Below are 21068 nucleotides of genomic sequence, written 5' to 3'. Positions count from 1 at the left end.
CCAAGTCCCTGGAGACCTCCGAGGGGACCGGGGTGGAGGAGGGCCTCGGGGCGCGGGCTCGGGCCAGCAGGAAGGCTGCAGTCTTTTGGTGACTTTGGACTGGAGCGCTAAGCACCCTCTTTTGCTGTGGGCTTCCCTCTGCTCGCTTTCTTGGCTCCCCTCTCCCCGGGCTGCCCGCCCCCTCCACAAGGTGTCAGCAGTGAGCGGCAGGAGCTGCGGCATGTGTGTGCGTGCATGTGTGCACGTGTGTAGCATTCTGTAGGGTGTGTTTGGGCCCAGCACCACCCTGGCCCCTTTCCCACAGCTCCATATGACAAGGAGGGATTTCCTTCCTTCTCTGTAGGTCCGCTCACTGGCCCGCACAGACGAGGCGAGGGGCCTGCTCTGGCTATTGGAAGAGGAGGCTCTGGTGCCAGGGGCCAGTGAGGACGCCCTCCTGGAGCGCCTTTTCTCCTATTATGGCCCCCAGGAAGGTGACAGAAAAGGTAGGTGGCATCCCTAGAGGGTAGCTCCTCTGCTTCCTCTTACACACAGGTGGGTCCAGGTGGCACTCCCTGGGAGGGGGGAGTCACTTTGTGCCTGTGCCCTGACAACCTAAATCTTGCTTCTCCCACCGTCAGGCCAAAGCCCCCTTCTGCACAGCGGCAAACCACACCACTTTCTCCTGGGCCACAGCCATGGCACCAACTGGGTAGAGTACAACGTGACTGGCTGGCTGAACTACACCAAGCAGAACCCAGCCACCCAGAATGCCCCCCGGCTCCTGCAGGACTCCCAGAAGTAAGACCACCACTCCCTCCGCCCCTGTCCTGTACCCGGGACTGTTTTGATTTTGGGGCTCCCTCCCCCTGGGGTTGTCTCAGAGGCCCCCTCACTAGCAAAGTAGATGGCCTTTATTCCTGAGAGGCAACAGCCTAGGGCACTTGGCCTTGAGGAGCTGGAGGGGTCTCTTGGAGTAGAGGTGAGAGGCAGACATGGTGGGAGAGCCTGTGGTTTAAATGTGAAGAACACCACCCCCAAGTCAAAGAAGGCAGGAGTGGCCTTAGAAACCCCCAGCCCCATAGGCCCTGAGCAGCCTTAGAACCCCCAGCCCCACAGGCCCTGTCATCCGCTCTACTCTTCAGAAGATGGTTAGTGGGCACCTACCCTGCGACAGGGGCTTCTAGGTACTTGGCAGATAATAGTGAACAAAACTGAACTCCCTGCCCTTGTGGAATTTACATTCTAATGGGAGAGACAGATAATGAACAGTAAACATAATAAATAAGTTATATTGTATGTTGGAAGATGTTGAACCCTAACCCCTCCTGTCACATTGGAAACCCTTCCACCCCTTTGCCCTCCCTGGCGAGGGGAAGTAGATGAGTAGATCGCTCCCCTCTGTCCGATTCCTGTCCACCCCTTGGCTTCTGCCCACCTCTGGCTTTCTCTCCTTACTGTTTGAAAATTTCTCCACAGTTTGTTTCTCTGCAGGGTGTGGGGCATGCAGTTCAGGTAGCCGGGCCCCTGGACGTGGCCGAATGGGACTCTTTGGTGTTCTGGGGCCTTGGGGGAGGAGCGGCCTTTCCCGCTCCATCGATGTGACTGCTTTTCCTCCCTTATCCTCCCACCTCCGGCAGAAAAATCATCAGCAACCTGTTTCTGGGCCGCGCAGGCAGTGCCACGGTGCTCTCTGGCTCCATCGCGGGCCTGGAGGGTGGCTCGCAGCTGGCACTGCGCCGGGCCACCAGCATGCGGAAGACCTTTACCACAGGCATGGCGGCTGTCAAAAAGAAGTCACTGTGCATCCAGATGAAGCTGCAGGTGGTGAGTGCCAGCCGGGCCCCAGCAGGCAGGCCTGGGGACTCTTCCTTACCCCTGGTAGGCAGGCCTGGGGACTCCGAGCACACTGAGGCCATCTGGTGCCCACTCAGCATCCCGCTGTGACTCAGTGGCTGCTGGTGGGGTCTTCTTTTCAGTGCTGCCACCTGCGAGTGCCCACCCAGGCCCGGCGAGGGCAGAGTTGTCCAGGTTTAGCATGTCCTGGCTGGTGCTGGGGCCCCTGCTACCCCGTGAGCAGTGGAGACGCTGGCACCAGTCCCTGCTCTTCTGAGCACAGGCCATTAGAGCCCACTGAGGGCAATCCCTTCCCCTCGGCAGGACGCCCTGATCGACACCATCAAGAAGTCGAAGCTGCATTTTGTGCACTGCTTCCTGCCTGTGGCTGAGGGCTGGGCTGGGGAGCCCCGTTCCGCCTCCTCCCGCCGAGTCAGCAGCAGCAGTGAGCTGGATCTGCCCTCGGGAGACCACTGCGAGGCTGGGCTCCTGCAGCTCGACGTGCCCCTGCTCCGCACCCAGCTCCGCGGCTCCCGCCTGCTCGATGCCATGCGCATGTACCGCCAAGGTGGGGCCTCCTTTCCTCTCCACTCTGGGCTCTCTTTTCCAGAGCTGGCCCTGCCCGGCCCCACCTCCCACCTGGGACCCGTGGGCTGCAGTGGGGCTGCTCCTGTCTTTCCTCACGATCCTTTCTGCTCTGGTCTCTGCTCGTCTCTCCCAGCCCACGGCCCCCTCCTTTCTCCATTTCTTTCCATCCTGCAGAGTCCCCGCCTCCTCCTCTCCCCTCCATATTCAGTTCTCTTCATCCCCCTCCCTTCCCAGCTCCACCCCGCACCTTGTTATTTGTCCACAGCTCCCTTTCTCCCCACGTCCCTAGTTTGGACAGTTCAACCTTGCCCACAGCAGCAAACCCAGTGCCCTTTCGGAGCCATCTGCCCAGTGAGAAATGAGGTGCTAAATCTTTCTGAAGTACTTAAAATTCCCAAGAAAGGCCAGACAGACCCTTTTTTATGGACCCATCTAAAGGAGGAGACAGAGAGGATGGTAGTATTAGTGGTTACTTAGAGTCCTTAGAAGCTATCGTTGGTGGCTGGGGGCCGGGATAGCACACTGCTATCATTCCAGATGAGGAGACTGAGGCTCAGAGAGGTTAAGTAGCTTGCCCAAGGTCACACAGCTCCTGAGTGGCAGAGCGGGATTTGACCAGGCAGGCTGGCTGTGGAGTCATGTCTCATGTCTCTCAAGTAGGGTGGGTTTTTTTTTTTGTTCTTTTGTTTTTTGCCTGAGAAGTTATGAGTTGCTGGGTTTCTGCTGTTTTTCTCCTTCACTAGAAGAGCAGATAGGGTCCCACCCTCCCACAGCCAGGTCCCCTTCAGGCATTCCCATGGGCACCAAAACTTTTCCTTAGCAGCCCAAGCCAGGAAACAGGCTCCCTGCCCTGCTCTAAATAAATCATTGATCTGTCCCCACGTCTTGATATGGAGTTGGTGTTTATTATTTCAAAACCAGATTGTTACCGCTCTGAACCAAAATCAATGTGCTTTGCTCAAACAAGCAGATCGATGAGGCCAGCAGCGGTAGGCCCCCCTTCCCTCACCCGGCCCCCAGCCACCGACGATAGCACTGATGATTAATTAAGATGCCAGGCGTCCAGACCTGCTATCCTGGCCCATCAATTTAATTGCAATTCAGATACAATCAATAGCTCACTTTGTCTTGGCCCCTCAGCAGCCCCCACCTCCTGTTTCAATTATCAGGCACATGCATCAGCCTCACCTCCCAGCTGGAGGGTTTCCCAGAGCCAGCTAGCCCATCATTGCTGTGGAGCGAGCCCTTGGCTAGCTGTCAGGAGTCCAGGTTTGGAAGCCAGTTCTGCCCCCAGTGGCAGCCTCTGTGACCTTGAGCAAGCCAGTCGCTCCTCCCAAGGCCTCCGTTTCTGTGTCTGAAAGATGAGTCGGATCTGGTTTAAGATCCCTTTCTGGTTTGAAACTCTGTGATTTTGTGGGAGTGGAGTTCGTGGCCCTCCACCCTGGGCTCTGGTAAGATCAGGGTGACTTGGGGTCACCTCCTGCTAGCCACTTCTCTGACCTTGCTCCAAGCCAAAAGCCACTTTGCTCCAAGCCAAAAGTCAGGTCACACCTCCCCTGACCTGAAGCCCAGACACTCTTCAGGGAAAGAGAATCTACAAGTCTTTTTGGTCACCTGGCCTAGGACTCAAGGTCAGGGTGAGGCAAGGAGGGCGGCCTTTCTCATGTCCTGCTTCAGTGGACAGAGGGGAAAAGGAGTGTTTATTAAATGCCAACCAAGTGAGTCACACTGTGCTTTTTTACCTGGTTTCTCATTTAATCTCCATGACTACCATGCGAGATAAGTGCGAGGGCCCCTGTTTAAAGGTGAAGAAACTGAGGCTCAGAGAGGTTGAGTGACTGGCCCAAGGTCACATGATCCTAAGAGGCAGAGCCAGGAATCCAGCACCTAGCCAATGCACGATTCCTCTCAGCTACTCTCTGGTGCCTTTTTTTTTTTTGAGACAGAGTCTTGCTCTGTCTCCCAGGCTGGAGTGCAGTGGTGTGATCTTGGCTCACTGCAGCCTCCGCCTGCTGAGTTCAAGCGATTCTCCTGCCTCGGCCTCCCGAGTAGCTGGGACTACAGGCATGCACCACCATACCTGGCTTACTTTTTTGTACTTTTAGTAGAGACGGAGTTTCACCATGCTGGCCAGGCTTGTCTAAACTCCTGGCCTCAAGTGATCCTCCCACCTTGGCCTCCCAAAGTGTTAGGATTACAGGCATGAGCCACCATGCCTGGCCTGGTGTCCTTTTTTTTTTTTTTTTTTTTCTTTTAAGACCATAAGACATTATTTTGTCTGGGTTATCACTGAGGCATAGATTTGGAGGGCTGGAAAGCATCTTGGGGATTGGGACGTAGCCTTCCTCCCAGCTGGTCAGCTACCCCACAACCCCCCATTTGCATACCTCACTAACTAGGAGCTTACTTCTCTCTGAAGGAGGCTGTTCCTTTTTCGGGCCTTCCTATCCCCCTGTGGAGCAGGCCTGATTGTCCTCCTGGCCTCCTCTTCCTCTTCCCTGCCTCCCCCCTCTCCTTTCTAGGCCTGCCTTCAACCACAGGCTCCCTATCCCCTACAGTTTCTTCCCTTTTGGTGACTCTCCACTGACTGCCCAGGTACAGTGGCTACTGGGGTGTGCTGGCAGCAGGCGGCGTTGACAGGCCTGGCTCTGGGCTGCTCTCTCTAGGTTACCCTGACCACATGGTGTTTTCTGAGTTCCGACGCCGCTTTGACGTCCTGGCCCCGCATCTGACCAAGAAACACGGGCGTAACTACATCGTGGTGGATGAAAGGCGGGTAGGTCCAGGTCCCCAGACCGCTCTCCCTCTGCCCAGGCCCCTCAAGCAGCTGCCCTTTCCAGACTCGTCTGCCTTCCCTTCCCTGGAGACAGCTCATCTGGCCCTGCTCAGACTCCCAGTTTTGGAAGCACCCAGCTGTGTCCTGGGGCCCAGACCATAGGAGCTGGAGAAGAGCCACCCCCTCCTTGGAGGCCTGAGCTGGGGGTGTCTGCTTGCTGGTGAGCCAGACAATCATCCAGGAGCGAGCAGGGCCTGGGCGCACTGAGGGTGCGTGAGAATTATTAGTGCTTTGGGAGCCCCACTGATGGCACCTGGGCCCCCATGTCAGGGACTGGTTCCTGAAGCAGGAAGCTGTCCAGGGCTGGGCGAACATTCCTCCTAGAAGGAAGGTGGATATGGCGAGACCTCCGTGGTGCCAGGTTAACATAGGCTGCCAGGCCGTTTGCCGGCCCTGGTTGGTGAACTCGTGGCTGCGAAAGAGGTGTCCCTGCCCGTCTGGGCTATCACCTTGAGCCCCAGAGGCAGCCCCTTAGACAGTCACAGGGCTCCCAGAGCAGAGGACCCCTCCTTTACTGTGCTTGGGCCTCAGGCACCCAGCCCAATTCTGAAAGCACCTCAGACCTTAGGATGGCTTCCCTAAATGGAGGGGATGCTGCAGAATGGGGCAGAAAGCCCACAGAGTGCCCAGCCTGTCTCTGTGTGTGCCCCCCTGCCCCTCCACCCCTGCCTTAAAGACCTGAATTCATGGAGGGGGCTCGGAAGAACTTCCCTCCATCCTTTGGCCTGCTGGTGTCCTGGGCAACCTCGTGTGGACATAGATGCCCGTCCCACGCCCCCTTCTCACGGGCCCTCAGCCTCCATTCCAGCCTCCCACCTGTGGCTACACCAGTACCTCATCAGCTCTGGAAATGCCCCACCTTCAAAATCAGAAATCCCAGCATGGTCTTCTCTGACCACAGCCTCCTGCCTGCTGGTCCCACTCCTCTCTTCCCCTCAGGACACCCGCTCTCTGGCTCCATCAGAACCTCTCTTTCTGAATCACACTCCATTTCTCTGTGAATTGTCTCCTTTTCCATGGTTCACTCTGCAGTCACTCAGCCTCCCTTGCCCTCAGCCCTCCTGAGCCTCCCACAGCACCTGGCCTGTCCAGCTCCCACCGAAGCGCCAGCCTCTGGGTGTCTGCACTCCTTGCTTTGGGCTTCCAAGGGTGGTGGGAGAAAATTATACAACTTTGTGGACTTGACTTCCTACAGGTTCATGGTCTTCAGCCTTTGGTGGGCCCTCGGGGGGACCAGCAAGTCTTCTAGATGTCCCCTCCTTATCTGGCCATGACTCCAGGCTTCCTGTCTGCTATTGCATTCTCCATCTTTCTTCTCAAATCCTCCTCACCCCACCTTCCTGGCTCACCTTACCAGCAGATGCCCAGCCTTCAGATCTCAGGACATCAGGCTCCAGCTTCTTCTGCTTCCTGCAACCCTCTCTTCCTCGGCCTCCTTCTTCCCGTACCCCTTCTGTCTTGGTGGGGAGGGTCCCTCTCGTCCAGTCCCTTGATCCTATGCCTTGGAGTCCGTTTCCTTGGGTCTCCCCAGAGACCCATTCCATCAGCGTGAATTCACTTCTCTCTCTTTTTACTCTGGCATCTCCTTTTCTCCTGGCCCTTTTCTCTCCATGGAGAAACTCCCCACAGACCTGCAGGTTTTGCGCTCTGGAAGGAGCCTCTGTCACCTCTGTCATGGTCTCCCTGGACTGTGCTCTGCCTCTTGCCTGCCCTGGGCTTTCCTCCTGCTACCCTCACCGCCCATGGCTGCCTGGTCCCTCTCCCTGATGCCCTGGCACTGGTCTTCTCATCCCTCACGCCCTCCATATTGCCAGAGCCAACTGGCACTTTTCTTTTTTTTTTTTTTTTTTTTTTTTTTTTTGAGACGGAGTCTCGTTCTGTCGCCCAGGCTGGAGTGCAGTGGCGCGATCTCAGCTCACTGCAAGCTCCGCCTCCCAGGTTCACGCAATTCTCCTGCCTCAGCCTCCCAAGTAGCTGGGACTACAGGCCCACGTCCGGCTAATTTTTTGTATTTTTAGTAGAGATGGGGTTTCACCGTGTTAGCCAGGATGGTCTCGATCTCCTGACCTCGTGATCCACCCACCTCAGCCTCCCAAAGTGCTGGGATTACAGGCGTGAGCCACCGCGCCTGGCCCAACTGGCACTTCTATCCCTCTGTTACTTGAATTCTTAGCAGCATGGGGCTCTGTTCTTTCTGAGACATTCTCTCCTGGGCCTCTTTGCTGCCACTCCTGGTTTCCCGCTTGACTCTGTTCACCCTCTGAGGTCCTCTTTTCCACTTGCCCCTGAAGTAAAGAGGTGTCTTCCTCAGGACTCTGTGCTTGGCCATATGTATTTTCTATTTTGCACCCTCTTCCTGGCCATCCTCATTCACACTCATCACTTCAATTATCACATATATATTGATGACTCCCAAATCAATATCTCTAGCCCAGGCCTCTCTCCTGAGCTCCAGGCATACATTTCTATCTGGCTGCCTTCTGGACTTCTCTACCCCTATCCCTTATGGCCTCTCAGACTCAGCTTGTTCAAACCAAACTCATTCTCTCTCCCCACAAGCTGCCTCTTTCTCTTATATTCCCTACCTTGGGGAATGGCATCATTATCTGCTTAGTTACGTAAATCGGAAATCTCAGTATAGCCCTAGATTCCTCCTTACATACCCTATCCCCGTATCCAGCAAGGCTCTGTCTCCTTAACACCTGCTGCATGTTCTCCTCTTCTCTTTCCCTTGGGCCAGGCTCTAGCCTCCCTTCCTGTGGATTACTGCCTAAGTGGGGTGGGTCTCCATCCATCTACCCATTTGCCAGTGAGACCTCTACCAATGCAGACCTGATCATGCCCATCCCTAAGAGAACCTTTCAGGGGCTCCCGAAGCACATGGGGCTCCACATGCTTTGGCTTCAGCCTCCTCTCTAGTTGCACCTTCACTACCCACCCCCCAGTTCCAGTGAGCGACTTGGAGTTTCCTCAGTGCATTTTGCTGTCTTGTGCTCCCAGGCCTTTGCATACACTGGTTCCTCTGCCTGAAATGCCCTCTCCCCTACTTTGTCCAGTGAATTCTCACTTGTATCGTAAGTTCTCAGCACAACCAAGAGCTGTCTGAGGTGCCTTGCGTAGGTGCCACCTCCTGTGGGCACTGCACTATTTCACTTGCTTTGCTCCCCAGCAAGACGGTTTGTTCCTCTTGTAGTCATCTCTGTGTCCCCAGAGTCCAACCCAGTGCCTGACACTGAGGAAGCCCACGCAAGTGCATGAATAACAGACTGTCTAGGAGGAGGGAGGGGAAGGGCCAAGGGCCTGGAGGAAGCCCTGCATGGCGAGGGGAGGCCCAGGCGGGCTGCCTGACGGAGGCCTCTCTCCACAGGCAGTGGAGGAGCTGCTGGAGTGCTTGGATCTGGAGAAGAGCAGCTGCTGCATGGGCCTGAGCCGGGTGAGTTGTCCCACAGGAGGGCAGTCGGGCCTCACTCCAGGGACCCCTGTCAGGTGGCTGGCCCACTCCTCCTGTTCTCCTTGCTCAGCCAGACATCACCAGTCTCCTGGCGCCCTCTGAGTCTTGTCCCCCAGCTTCACCCCGCCCAGCCACTCAGGGGCTGCCCCCTTCAGGGCCAGGGGCCAGGGAGCTAGAGGTTTCAGATGCAGCAACCTGGCTTTCCTTCCTTCTGGATAACTGGCTTGTTCAGTGCCAGGAACACCTCTGTGATGTCAGGAGAGAGTGGGTGGAAGGTGGCCCTGAACTTGGCCCGAGTCCTGGTGTGGGGAGTGGGGGGAGACAGGAGGGCTGGACCCAGAGGATGTGGGCTGGAAGAGGCAGGAGGCCTTGGCTAGAGCCCCTGTGGAGAGTTATCTGGGGCTGCTGGGTTCCAGAGAGCAAGCAGGACATGGTGAGGCTGTGCCACCTCCACCTGCCCACAGGCCGAATTCCTCATCTGAATGGAACGCCATGCGTAAAATGCAGGCACGCCGGCCCCTGGGTGCCAGTCTGCCGCGTCACTCCTCACCAAAGGGTCAGCTGAGCATTCCTCCCACAGGCAGGAAGCCCTGCATGCCCCTCTCTTCCAAGCCTGGGAAGCTTGGACAGGTGGAACCCACATGTGCGCCCCAGGGCCAGGGTGGAAAGGAGGCCAGTGGAGAGCCAGAGAGGGTTCTGGACCGGTTGTCTGCCGGCAGAGAGGGAAGGAACTCTGGGTTGCAGGGCCCCATGGGGCGTGTGCGGTGGAAGGAGGTGCTTGTAGAGGCTTGAGTCTCACTTGTCCTGTGAGCTTGGTCCTCTCGGCCCTGCATGTTGAGTCACTTTCCTGGCTCCTCCTGCCCTCCCTCACTGTCAGTCACTCCCATCTCTGTGTCTTTGCATCTTCCCATCTTTGCTTCTGCCGTTTCTGGCTTTCCCTTTGGCCCCAGCAGTCCCTGCTGGTCTCTATTCCTTGGTTTCTAGTTCTGTTTTTCTGTTTCTCTCCTTGTTCTCTGTGTCTTTGTGTCTCATCCTGTTTCTGTGTCATTTTCTGGTTTGTGTCACTGCTTTGTCTACCTCTGTGTCTGGTTCAGCTCTTTTCTCTCTGTCTGTTCTCCTCCTCCTGCTTTTTTAAGCTGGGGCTGCCAGCTGGGCCCCTGCCTAGGGCTGTCTGCTGTCAGGATTTGCTTCAGCTGCAGGGTCTCTCCCTGGGTCCACTCACCCTGGTCTTTCCCGCCAGGTTCCTGCCTCTCAAGCAGGCTGAGCTGCTGCTGGCTGCCATTGGGGATGGCACCTCCTCCAGCCCATGCCTGGGTTCCCAGGCTTATCTCGGGCAGGGCAGGAAAGGGCCTGTACAGGCTGATCCTCTTCCCAGCTGCCATCTCAGACCTTCTGTCGTCCTGAGCCATGCCAGGTGCCCGGCTGAGGCAGGCAAGCCCCAGGGCCCACTGTCACTCAAGGGCAGAGCTGGGCCAACATTGGGTGCCTGCTCACATCTAGTTTGGGAAAGAAAGTTCAGGTCGTCTAGGCTCTGGTTAACACTGACTCATGAGCGAGAATTCCCTGTGTGTCACATTGCTTCAGAGGAGGGGGGTCTTCATCTGAGCCATGGGACCCTGAGAGTTTCAATAAGGACTTTGGGGGGCTCAGAGCCTCCTGACATTGTAAAATTTGTATGAATGTGTATTCTGGGGAGGAGATGGCCCTGAGCTTTCACCCAATACCCAAAAGGACCCTTAACACCGCAAATGTTCAAGAGAGATTTGAGGCTCACTGCTTTGGCCTCTAGACCATTCTTTCTCTTCTCATTGTGTCTCTGGGCCATTATCCACCCCCCACTCCAGCACCTCACTTCTGCCCTGGTCAGGTGGCTATGTGTCCTAACCAGGTGTGTTTGCTGTCCCCCGGCGGGACTTGGATATTCCTTACCCCCAGCAGGATTTCAGGCTTGCACATTATATGAAATTAAGCAGCTGGGGGCCAGGCGTGGTGGCTCACGCCTGCAATCCTACCACTTTGGGAGGCTGAGGTGGGCAGATTGCCTGAGCCCAGGAGTTTGAGACCACCCTGGGTAACATGGTGAAACCCCATCTCTACTGAAATACAAAAAAAGTATCTGGGCATGGTGACGGGCACCTGTAGTCCCAGCTACTCGGGAGGCTGAGGCATGAGAATCGCTCGAGCTCAGGAGGTGGAGGTTGCAGTAAGCAGAGATTGCACCACTGCACTCCAGCCTGGGTGACAGAGCAAGACTCTGTCTCCAAAAAAAGAAAGAAAGAAATTGAGCAGCCAGGCACGGCAGCTCATGTCTGTAATCAGTACTTTGGGAGGCTGAGGCAGGAGGATTACTTGATGCCAGGAGTTCAAGACCAGCCTGGGCAACATAGGTAGACCCCATCTCTACAAAAAATAAAAAAATTAGCTGGGAATGGTGGTGCACACCTGTAGTCCCAGCTACTGGGGAGGCTGAGGTGGGAGGATAGCTTAAGCCTGGGAGGTAGAGGTTGCAGTGATCCATGATCACACCACTTTACTCCAGCCTGGGTGACAGAGCAAGACTGTTCAAAATAAATTTAAAGAAAAGAAATTGAGGCTCAGGTAGAACTTAAGACCCATGGGAAACCCCATGTTCGATGGTGGGATTTAGGGAAGTGTCACAAAGGACTGAGCTGGCTTTTTCCAAGGCCAGCCTCAGGGGACCAGGTTTCTGTGGAGTCGCCAGAGGCAGAGCTTTCTCAGCAGAAAGTTTAGGCCCTCTCTTTGCATCTTTGCTGAAGGGGGCCTTGGGATACTGTGTCTGTTGGCTCTGAGTGCATTTATGTAACCTGTGTTTCCCATCATGTTCACATCTTCTCTTTGCCCCACAAAAAGGAATTTTCTGTGTTCTGTGCCAGATGGAGGTAGGCCTATACCTAGGTGTCTCTGTCCACTCTCATGGATACAGAGTCATTTTTTTCACCCGACCCTTCCTGTTTCACACACACTCCCCTTTGTGGTGTGTGGCAAATTTTACCGAGCCCTATCTCAGGGCAGCACAGAGTGTTACGGAAAGGCCGGGTGTGGGGGCACCCAGCTGGTTCTGCACATGCCTGCCCTCCAGCCCCCAAACCTGTATGACAGGTCCCTCAGCTGGGCCAACCCCCGCCCACCTCACTGGCTTCTTCATGAGAAGGTGAAACTTGGGTGTGTGTTGGGGGGTGGCACATGAAAGAGGAGACCATCTGAAATGAAACTAGCAGGGAGGGGGAGGAGAAGGCAGGAGCTTCCCACCACCCCCCTTCCCATTCTCCCCGCTTTTCCTCTGCACGCTGCTCCCCAGCGCTGCTTCTCACGCAGACATCCTCCAGCATCCACCCCCCTGATCCCAGCAGTTGGGAGTCAGAGGGGGCTGGGCTGGAGCCCAGATTGGGCCCTGCAGTGGGCTGTGGGCACAGGGGGCATTGACAGGGTTGCTGGCAGTCCTGGGTGAGGAAGCCCTCACAGATGTGGCAGGACGCCCCCTCCCTGTTTGACCAATGACTGCTCCATTTCCTTGCTTGCCCCAGGTATCTTCCTTTTACCTTCCCTCTCCTTTCATCTCTCTTTGAAGTTAAATTTCACACCTTACTCCTCCCCTGCCAAAACCTCCCCAGCCCCTTCTCCCTCAACCTTCCCAGGGCCTCTTCCTGCTCCTCCCCTCCTCTCTTGGACAATTGGATTTTGAGGCTCTTCCCAAGCCAAGGGCTGTACTCCCTGGCCTGCTTGTTTCTCCAGTTCCTCACCTTCCCTCCCTTTCCTCCCTTTCCTCTGCCAGGCTGGCCCAGTCTCCTGCCTTCACCTGGCCTGCTTTTTCACAGGTGTTCTTCCGGGCGGGCACCTTGGCACGGCTGGAGGAGCAGCGGGATGAACAAACCAGCAGGAACCTAACCCTGTTCCAAGCAGCCTGCAGGGGCTACCTGGCCCGCCAGCACTTCAAGAAGAGAAAGGTGCTGCTCTAGGGACATCCCCTCCCCCTCCCCAACCTAGATGGGCACAGCCAAGTTCCTGGGGTGGGGACTATAAGGGGGAGAAGAGGCAGGAACCTCCCAGGGCACCATGTCCTGAGCCAGGGTGGAGAACAGGCAACTCCCTGGTGCCAGCAAGTGTGCTGGTGTGCCCAGCGAAGGGGCCTGGTTGGAGAGCTTTGTTGAGTGGTAGGGGAATCAGGGCCCAGGCAAAGGTGGGCTCTGGATCATAGGCTGCTCCATGAAGATTAAGGAGCTGTGTCAGCGACTCCTTTTCTTATTAGCAAGTCCATAAAACAGCCAGCACTGCCACCTCTTGTGTTTCAGCAAGATTAGGTTTTATAGCACAGCTAGGCCAGGGTGCTGGAAATAATCAGGCAGCAAATAAAGCAGATGAAATTATTCCTAATGGCAGCGGAGTGGCTAGTGCCCAGCGCAGTGCTCCCAGGGCTGGGTTCTGTGCTGCCCACCCTCTGAGGGATGGAGGGAGCCTGGGGCAAGGGGGAGCATGGGAAGTATCTGACTCGGGGTCAGGGGGCCAGAGGAGCAGCCCTGGGAGCCTGTGCTGGTGGTGGGGAGGATCCCAGGCTGAGCTTGGCCAGGGTGACTGAGAGCCCCGCTGTGCGCCACCCCCACCCCACCTGCAGATCCAGGACCTGGCCATTCGCTGTGTACAGAAGAACATCAAGAAGAACAAAGGGGTGAAGGACTGGCTCTGGTGGAAGCTCTTTACCACAGTGAGGCCCCTCATCGAAGTACAGCTGTCAGAGGAGCAGATCCGGAACAAAGACGTATGTGACAGCCTGGGAGGGCCAAGTCTGGGTAGGAGGAAGCCTTGCCTGTTTATCTTGGGCTTCCAGGCGCTTCTTCGTTTAGTCCAGAGAGCTGGCATCCTTGAAATGTGCTCATCAAACAGAAGATTTCCCCCGGGGTGCTGGCTGAGCCCCTGGGCAGCCTCTTACGATAAAATCTTGGGCATCCCTAGCTTATTGGGAAGGGTCTAGGGACAGGATTCCTGGGAGGCAGTGGCTCAGCTATTGGGGACATGCCTCCCCCATGGTGTCCTGGCCCAAGCTTCATCAGCTTTGTTCACTACAGGGGTGCAGACCCAGGGCCCCAACCCCTCGCAGTGCCTTTGGCTTACTTTGCCCTCTTTGGTCCACCCTAGGAGGAGATCCAGCAGCTGCGGAGCAAGCTCGAGAAGGTAGAGAAGGAGAGGAACGAGCTGCGGCTCAACAGTGACCGGCTGGAGAGCCGGGTGAGTGACTCCTGGCACCACACTGACTGGTCATGGCTGCAGGGAGACCCAGCCCCTGCAGGTCCCCCAGGTGTTCTGGCTGAGTGAGGCAGGCACTTCAACTGGTGGTGACTCCCTACCCCCAACCCCAGATCTCAGAGCTGACATCGGAGCTGACAGATGAGCGTAACACAGGAGAGTCCGCCTCCCAGCTGCTGGACGCGGAGACAGCAGAGAGGCTCCGGGCTGAGAAGGAGATGAAGGAACTGCAGGTGAGGGCAGGGCCTAGGTGAGAACAGCAGGCTGGTGACTGCCATACCCCAGTGTCCATTGGTTCCCCCCAAAGACAGTTGGCATCTTCACCCCTAGCCCAGCATCCCTATCTGCCCTGGGTAAGCATGTGATCATGGTCTGTGTGGTTCGGGGAGTGGGTATGAGGGGACGGAATGGCACACCCTGAAACCCTGTCTTCTGCAGACCCAGTATGATGCACTGAAGAAGCAGATGGAGGTTATGGAAATGGAGGTGATGGAGGCCCGTCTCATCCGGGCAGCGGAGATCAACGGGGAAGTGGATGATGATGATGCAGGTGGGCCTGAGGCCCAAGGAGCTCGGCAGTCGCCCACAATGCGAGCCCTGATGCCCACCCCTGAGTAGTCATGCCCCTTGTCCAGGCCTGTCTCCCCTCCATGGGGCTAAAGTGAAAGAAACAGATGAGAAGGCAGAGGTGCCAATAAATGCAGGGGATTGTTAGGTAGAGCTGAAACAACCACGATCGTGACAAAGACTGAGGGCCATGGTCCCAGCAGTCCCTTGGGGGGCACAGCACATGTAGCCACATCCCCCGCTCTGGTCTTCTCCTGGCTAGTGGCTCCTTCTGCCTTGGGAGGAAGCCGTCATTGCAGAGAGCTTTCTGAGCCCTGGCTGACTCCACCTGCTGCTCCCCCTGCCCCATCCTCCTTCCCCTCTGCCCCTTCTGGAGACTCTCAGCACCTCCATCCTCCCTTGTCTGCCTCAACCCCACAGGTGGCGAGTGGCGGCTGAAGTATGAGCGGGCTGTGCGGGAGGTGGACTTCACCAAGAAACGGCTCCAGCAGGAGTTTGAGGACAAGCTGGAGGTGGAGCAGCAGAACAAGAGGCAGCTGGAACGGCGGGTGAGGCTGGGGAGGAGCTGAGGCCTGTGCCTGGAAGGGCCAGGAGGGGACTGGTGCCTTGTGTCAGTCCAGTGAACGCTGGGGGCAGGCAGGCCTGGCCTGGGACGGATCGGGGAGGCTGGCATGTTAGCTTCTCGGTGCAGGGGCAATCAGGAGCAAGCTATCATTAGAGCTTCTTCAGTTCCCTGGGAGACCCGACTTCCTCCCACATCCCTGGGTCTTCCCCTCACTCACCCACTTCCCTCTCTTCACCTTCTCCACCAATGCTTCTGGGCCTCTCTGTATATGCACCCCATCTTGGCCCCTAGCTCGGGGACCTGCAGGCAGATAGTGAGGAGAGTCAGCGGGCTCTGCAGCAGCTCAAGAAGAAGTGCCAGCGGCTGACGGCTGAGCTGCAGGACACCAAGCTGCACCTGGAGGGCCAGCAGGTCCGCAACCACGAACTGGAGAAGAAGCAGAGGAGGTGGGTGGGCCCCCTGCCCTGGGCCCAGAGAACCTTCTGGAGCAGCCACAGACAGGACTGCCTCCTCGCCCTCCAGGGAGAAAAGAAGGAAGGACCTGAATTTGTCCAGGGGCCTTGCTTGCCTGGTCACTCATCTTGGAACGTGAAGGGGCCCCCTCCTGACCTCCAGGGTGGACTCAGGCTGTGTCCCCACTGAAGGCCTGCCCAGGCCTCTGCTTTTAGAGGTGCTCCCCGCATCATGTGCCTGTCATCCCGTGCCAGGCCCCATCAGGAAGGGCATCAACCAGGGCCTGTGCAGGAACCTCTATGTCCCTGCCCCCGGCCCCCAGCTCTGCCTCTCCCTCACTTGCCTCAGCTACACAAACACACTCTGCTGACTAATGTCGTTAAACTACCGTGCCACTTCCATCTCATTATGGTAATGATACAAAGGAGGGGGGTGGCCCTCACAGGAGAAAATCCAATCTAAATTAATTTCCGGGGCTGGGAATGAGAATGGGACGCCTTCATTAGCAGTACTGAGGAACCCACACACCCCAGGAACAGCAGGGCACCCTGGGGAGCGGGAACAGTGCCCATTTCTCCTCTGTAGGGCAAGGGCTTCTCAGCAGAGGCACCGGTTGCCTTTATGAAGGGGTATCCCCACACCCACGACCCTGGGAGTGAGGATGGCAGAACAGAACCTTTCCAGTGACCCTGGGTTACCCCTGGCTTCCTGGACCCACCACCATCACCCCAGCCGGGGGAAATAGGAAGGTTGTCTGTTCCTCTCACCTGACACCGTGACCGCCACTTCCCTCATTCTCATCTCTGCCCCCACCCTACCCCTTTACCCAAAGGCTGGCACCCTTAGCTCAACCCCCCTTCTGAGCACCTGATGACAATGCCAGCTCGACCTAGTTACGGTGCTGCCGTGCTCCCCACTGGGCAACTTATTAGGTTTCAGCTGCCCAGAGTTTTCTTACTTTTTTTGATGTGGGGTTGGGGTGAGGGGAGCGTTCAACTTCCACAGGAACCTGATTAGCTATTCAGGGAAGGTGTTAAGAGGAATTTGGGCAATTTGCTCCATATTTAGTGGGAAATGGAAGGCTGGCAAGTGGAGGAGTGAAGAACAAGGCCCCCTGTGTGCCCGTTGAGGCATGTGGCCAGCTGGGCACAGTGGGAATGCCAGCTCTGAACCCAGTATGGGGTGTCCTGGTGGTGTCCTGCTGGCACTGCTGGGGTGCGTGGTCCTGGCCAAAGGCTGGTGCCCAGAGGCAGGGGGCAAGGAGCCAGCTGTTGCCCTTACAGTTGCTGAACCAAACTGTGGAAAGTGAGTTAGTGGAAGCAGGGTGCTCATCTCTACCCTTTTCCCACCCCACCCTCACCTGGGTCCCTCATTCTCTGATGTGTTGAAATGGAAAATGTAGAGACTTAACTCCTGAGGGGGCCTGTTAAGCAGTCTGTGGGTCCCTCTTAGGCCTACTTGGTGAAAGGGCTCACCTGAGTGCTCCCTATCCCAGACCCAGTTGCTCAATAGGGCCTCAGTGGCCTGACCTGCCACCTGGAAACGTCACCGCTACCTTACAACTGGCCCCACGTTAGGGCTGCGTGGGTCCCCCCACCCCTGCTTGAGTCCTGTCCATGGCACCACCTCCTGACAGTCTCTGTGTGGGGGACCCCGGCTCTTCCCCATCTGATGGAGCCGCCACACTCCCTCGCAGGTTTGACAGTGAGCTCTCGCAGGCGCATGAGGAGGCCCAGCGGGAGAAGCTACAGCGAGAGAAGCTGCAGCGGGAGAAGGACATGCTCCTCGCTGAGGCTTTCAGCCTGAAGCAGCAACTAGAGGTGGGTAGGGCCACCCACCATCTGTGCCCGTCCCCCTCACAACATGGGATTAGCCCTGCACCAGCCTCATCTCTTTTGCTCCAGGAAAAAGACATGGACATTGCAGGGTTCACCCAGAAGGTTGTGTCTCTAGAGGCAGAGCTCCAGGACATTTCTTCCCAAGAGTCCAAGGATGAGGCTTCTCTGGCCAAGGTCAAGAAACAGCTCCGGGACCTGGAAGCCAAAGTCAAGGATCAGGAAGAAGAGCTGGATGAGCAGGCAGGGACCATCCAGATGCTGGAGCAGGTACAGGAGGGCTTGGCCAAGGGAGAGGTGAGGTGCAGTGAGGCCGCCACCATCCCCACAGCCAGCCTTAGGCATGGGCCAGAGGATCCTGCCTCCATTCATTCGGGTGTTCACTCACTCACCTACTCACAAAATGTGGAGTGAGCACCTGATCTGTGCCAGCCACAGTGTGAAGACATGCTCGTGGAACTTTCCACAAAAACAAATCTGATGGAGCTCTAGTAGGGAGGGGCTCAGGATGCATGGCAGCTGAGGGCCACAGGCCTACCCAGCCTGCCACCCAGCCACCAAGTCAGTTCAGGGAGCTAGAGCCTGCAGGCAGACGGAGAAGCTGCAGGACTGTCCCCACCCCAACTGCCTCTCGCTGGGCCTATGCCAGACCTCTAGTAAGGGAGTTCAGCTGCTCTGGAGAAGCTGCTGCCACGGGAGCAAGGTGCCGGCAAAGGGAACTGGCTGGTGGACGTTCTCTGCCCCTGAGCCTAGGGAGAGCCATGCACAGGTGGGAAGGGGGTGGGCACGGCTGGGGAGGGAACCCAGACCCTACTCCAACCACCTCCAGGCCAAGCTGCGTCTGGAGATGGAGATGGAGCGGATGAGACAGACCCATTCTAAGGAGATGGAGAGTCGGGATGAGGAGGTGGAGGAGGCCCGGCAGTCGTGTCAGAAGAAGGTAAGGTATCTGAGTACTTACCTGTCCAGCGTAAACACCTGTTCCCGTCACCGCTTTAAAGTAACGGTCTTTCTGCCTCCCTGCCTCAGCACATTGTCTTCCATTGTCATTCTGGGCCAGGAAGCGCCTCTCGGGATCCTAGCATTGGCAGGGATGTATTGGCTCAGAGTCTGTAGAGAAGCTTGGGCCCCTGAGGAACTAACACTCCCTGCTTTCTGTGCCAGGGGCAGCCCCCTGTGCCCCTGCTGTGCTGCACTGCGCTGGTGCTGCCTGCAGTCAGCCAGCCTGGCCGGACAGGTCTCCACTGTGCGGCAAGGTCTCCTACTCTGTCTTGGCTAGCCACTGCATGTGGCCTGCCATCCCTCTTCGCCCTCCCAGGCTGCTTTGAAACCCTAGAAACCTGGAATTTAGGTTCTGACCCCTCCACCAACATCATTGTGCTCAGGCCTGCCCCACTGTTTCCCGGAGTGGGGAACCCAGAATGGAAGGGGCCTGCTTGGCACCAGGCACTGAAGGGACGGATGGGTCTCTGTCCCCACGGTACTCCAGTTAAAACAGATGGAGGTGCAGCTAGAGGAAGAGTATGAGGACAAGCAGAAGGTGCTGCGAGAGAAGCGGGAGCTGGAGGGCAAGCTCGCCACCCTCAGCGACCAGGTCAGGGGATGCTCCACCCACCAAGCCTGGCCGGCTGCCTGCCCATGCAGCCTGAGGAGTGGGGATCCTAGGGATGGGGAGCCACGAACAGAGCTGTCAGGGGGATGGGGGTGCTGCAAAGAGCCCATCGTCATCCCTCGTGGGATGGGGGCATCACCATACATTGGCACACCCAGCCCTTTATCGCTGGTTGGCATGATCCTGGCTCTTCCAGCATCCTTATGGGGACACTGATAATGAGGACGTGGTGAGGAGTGGGCTTGGGGAAGATAGGAGGAGGGCCTGTGCGGAGCCCAGAACCCCAACTGCTGGTGCCCACCCAGGTGAACCGGCGGGACTTTGAGTCAGAGAAGCGGCTGCGGAAGGACCTGAAGCGCACCAAGGCCCTGCTGGCAGATGCCCAGCTCATGCTGGACCACCTGAAGAACAGCGCTCCCAGCAAGCGAGAGATCGCCCAGCTCAAGAACCAGGTATCCACAGAGAGCACACGGCTGATCCAGGCACAACAGAGCTTACCTTTTCCATTCTCTTTCTCTCTCTCACTCCTCTCAGTGGCTCTTGAGTCCTTGGGAAGGAAAGTGACAGGAAAGAGGGGAGAGCCACGTGTAGCAGCTAGACTCCCCAGGCTCTGCGTGTACCTTACTGTCTCACCGCCCAGCCTGGGATGGTGTGGATGGGGCCTGGTGCCCACCAGCCCTGTCACGGGAGGAGATCCTCATGCATGTACCACCACACAGCCATGGCCCTGGGGTCTGAAGTGAATGGAGGAGGAGAAGGAGGGCATCGGGGCTCCCTCTTTCCTGTACAGCCCTCCTGCCCCCAAGGAATGGCTGACATCTCTCCCTGGGGCGGGGGTGGTCTGTGTCCAGCTGGAGGAGTCAGAGTTCACCTGTGCGGCAGCCGTGAAAGCACGGAAAGCAATGGAGGTGGAGATCGAAGACCTGCACCTGCAGATTGATGACATCGCCAAAGCCAAGACAGCGGTGAGGGGCCAAGGTGCCCGGGGCAGAGCTCGGGGGGCTGAGGCAGAATAGAGCTGCCTCTGTGGCTCCCTTCACCCTAGACAGGTCCCTCCACGTCAGGACTTGTGACAGGTCCTTTCACGCCAGGACTTGCTGCAGGAAGAGCAGGCCTCCCCTCCTCTGCGTCTCTCCACGCTGAGCAGAGGCCACGGGGAGGAGCAGGCGGAAGAGGGAGCCAGCAAGGGCCCATCTCCCTGTTTAACCACCTGCCTACGGGAGCTTGGCCGCAGGCCCCAATACCATAAATAAAGGCAGCTAATGTGGCTGAGGGATGTAAACAGGTGCCTAGAGATTAGCAGAAGCACCGATAAGAGGACAGGATGGCTTGGCTTCCTTCCCCTTCCCCCTGCCCAGCCCACTGACAAGCCCAAGCGGCAGCTAATTAGAGCTCTTATTTAATGTCTCCCTTTTAATTTCCCACCTCTCCCACGGCCCATCCATCGGCAGAGAATTCATTACTGGGATGCGGCCAGTACAGGCAGCTCCCTGAGCATCACTGGTCCTGGGACCCACACCAGTGGGCAGGCTCCTTGGGCAGGGAATGGGGCAGGGGAGGAGGCTGGGCTGGGCTGGTGGCTTCATGGCCCCTGAGCTAGTCACCTAGCTGCTGGGAGATGCCAATCTCACGGGCTTGATTTATCCCCATGACATTTGTGCTCCTCAGCAAGTTTTCAGGTGACTAATTCAAATTCCTTAATTGTGTTAAAAAAGATTATTATAAAATTACCATTTTATTTAAATCTGAGTTAATAAATTTCTTGGCGGAGGCTTCCCCAGTTCCCCACAGCCCAGTAACAAGATGGATGGGGCAGAGAAGGAGCCAACACAGTCATTTTGGTTTGGAATTACAGGCTAATAGATTCATTCATTTCCTGAAGCTGCTGTTGGATCTCTCTTCCCCTCCCCCAAGGAGGGGACTGGCTGTGGGGGCTGGATGCCCAGGGAGTGGGCGGTCCCAGGGAAAATGAGAGTCTAAGCCAGGAGACCTTCGCAGACTTGAGGGGTCCTTCCCTGGGGCCTGAAGGGGGCAGAGTACACGCAGGCCAGGGCCTGGACTGATAGTGCCAGGATGATGGGTCATTT

At 57.0% G+C, this 21068-nt stretch overlaps 1 protein-coding gene across 10 annotated transcripts in view; it reads left to right on the top strand.

The window, feature by feature from the left end:
- Positions 1–21068, top strand: part of MYO18A (myosin XVIIIA) — a 105948-nt gene that overhangs the window by 68010 nt on the left and 16870 nt on the right. For all 10 annotated transcript variants that reach the window (XM_063656100.1, XM_063656099.1, XM_063656096.1 and 7 more), the window contains 19 exons: positions 344–485; positions 621–780; positions 1620–1806; positions 2140–2383; positions 5070–5179; positions 8607–8672; positions 12527–12655; positions 13321–13464; positions 13842–13931; positions 14063–14182; positions 14388–14499; positions 14937–15064; positions 15373–15527; positions 17231–17354; positions 17439–17639; positions 18199–18309; positions 18859–18963; positions 19287–19433; positions 19833–19946. In XM_063656100.1, the coding sequence (XP_063512170.1) occupies positions 344–485; positions 621–780; positions 1620–1806; positions 2140–2383; positions 5070–5179; positions 8607–8672; positions 12527–12655; positions 13321–13464; positions 13842–13931; positions 14063–14182; positions 14388–14499; positions 14937–15064; positions 15373–15527; positions 17231–17354; positions 17439–17639; positions 18199–18309; positions 18859–18963; positions 19287–19433; positions 19833–19946 (2589 nt within the window). The remainder of the gene's footprint in view (positions 1–343; positions 486–620; positions 781–1619; positions 1807–2139; positions 2384–5069; positions 5180–8606; positions 8673–12526; positions 12656–13320; positions 13465–13841; positions 13932–14062; positions 14183–14387; positions 14500–14936; positions 15065–15372; positions 15528–17230; positions 17355–17438; positions 17640–18198; positions 18310–18858; positions 18964–19286; positions 19434–19832; positions 19947–21068) is intronic.

The sequence above is a fragment of the Pongo pygmaeus genome, chromosome 19 (genome assembly GCF_028885625.2).
Source record: "Pongo pygmaeus isolate AG05252 chromosome 19, NHGRI_mPonPyg2-v2.0_pri, whole genome shotgun sequence".
In the NCBI taxonomy this organism is placed as follows: Eukaryota; Metazoa; Chordata; class Mammalia; order Primates; family Hominidae; genus Pongo; species Pongo pygmaeus.
Note: the sequence above shows the minus strand (reverse complement) of the source record. Positions and strands in the feature narration are given on the sequence as shown.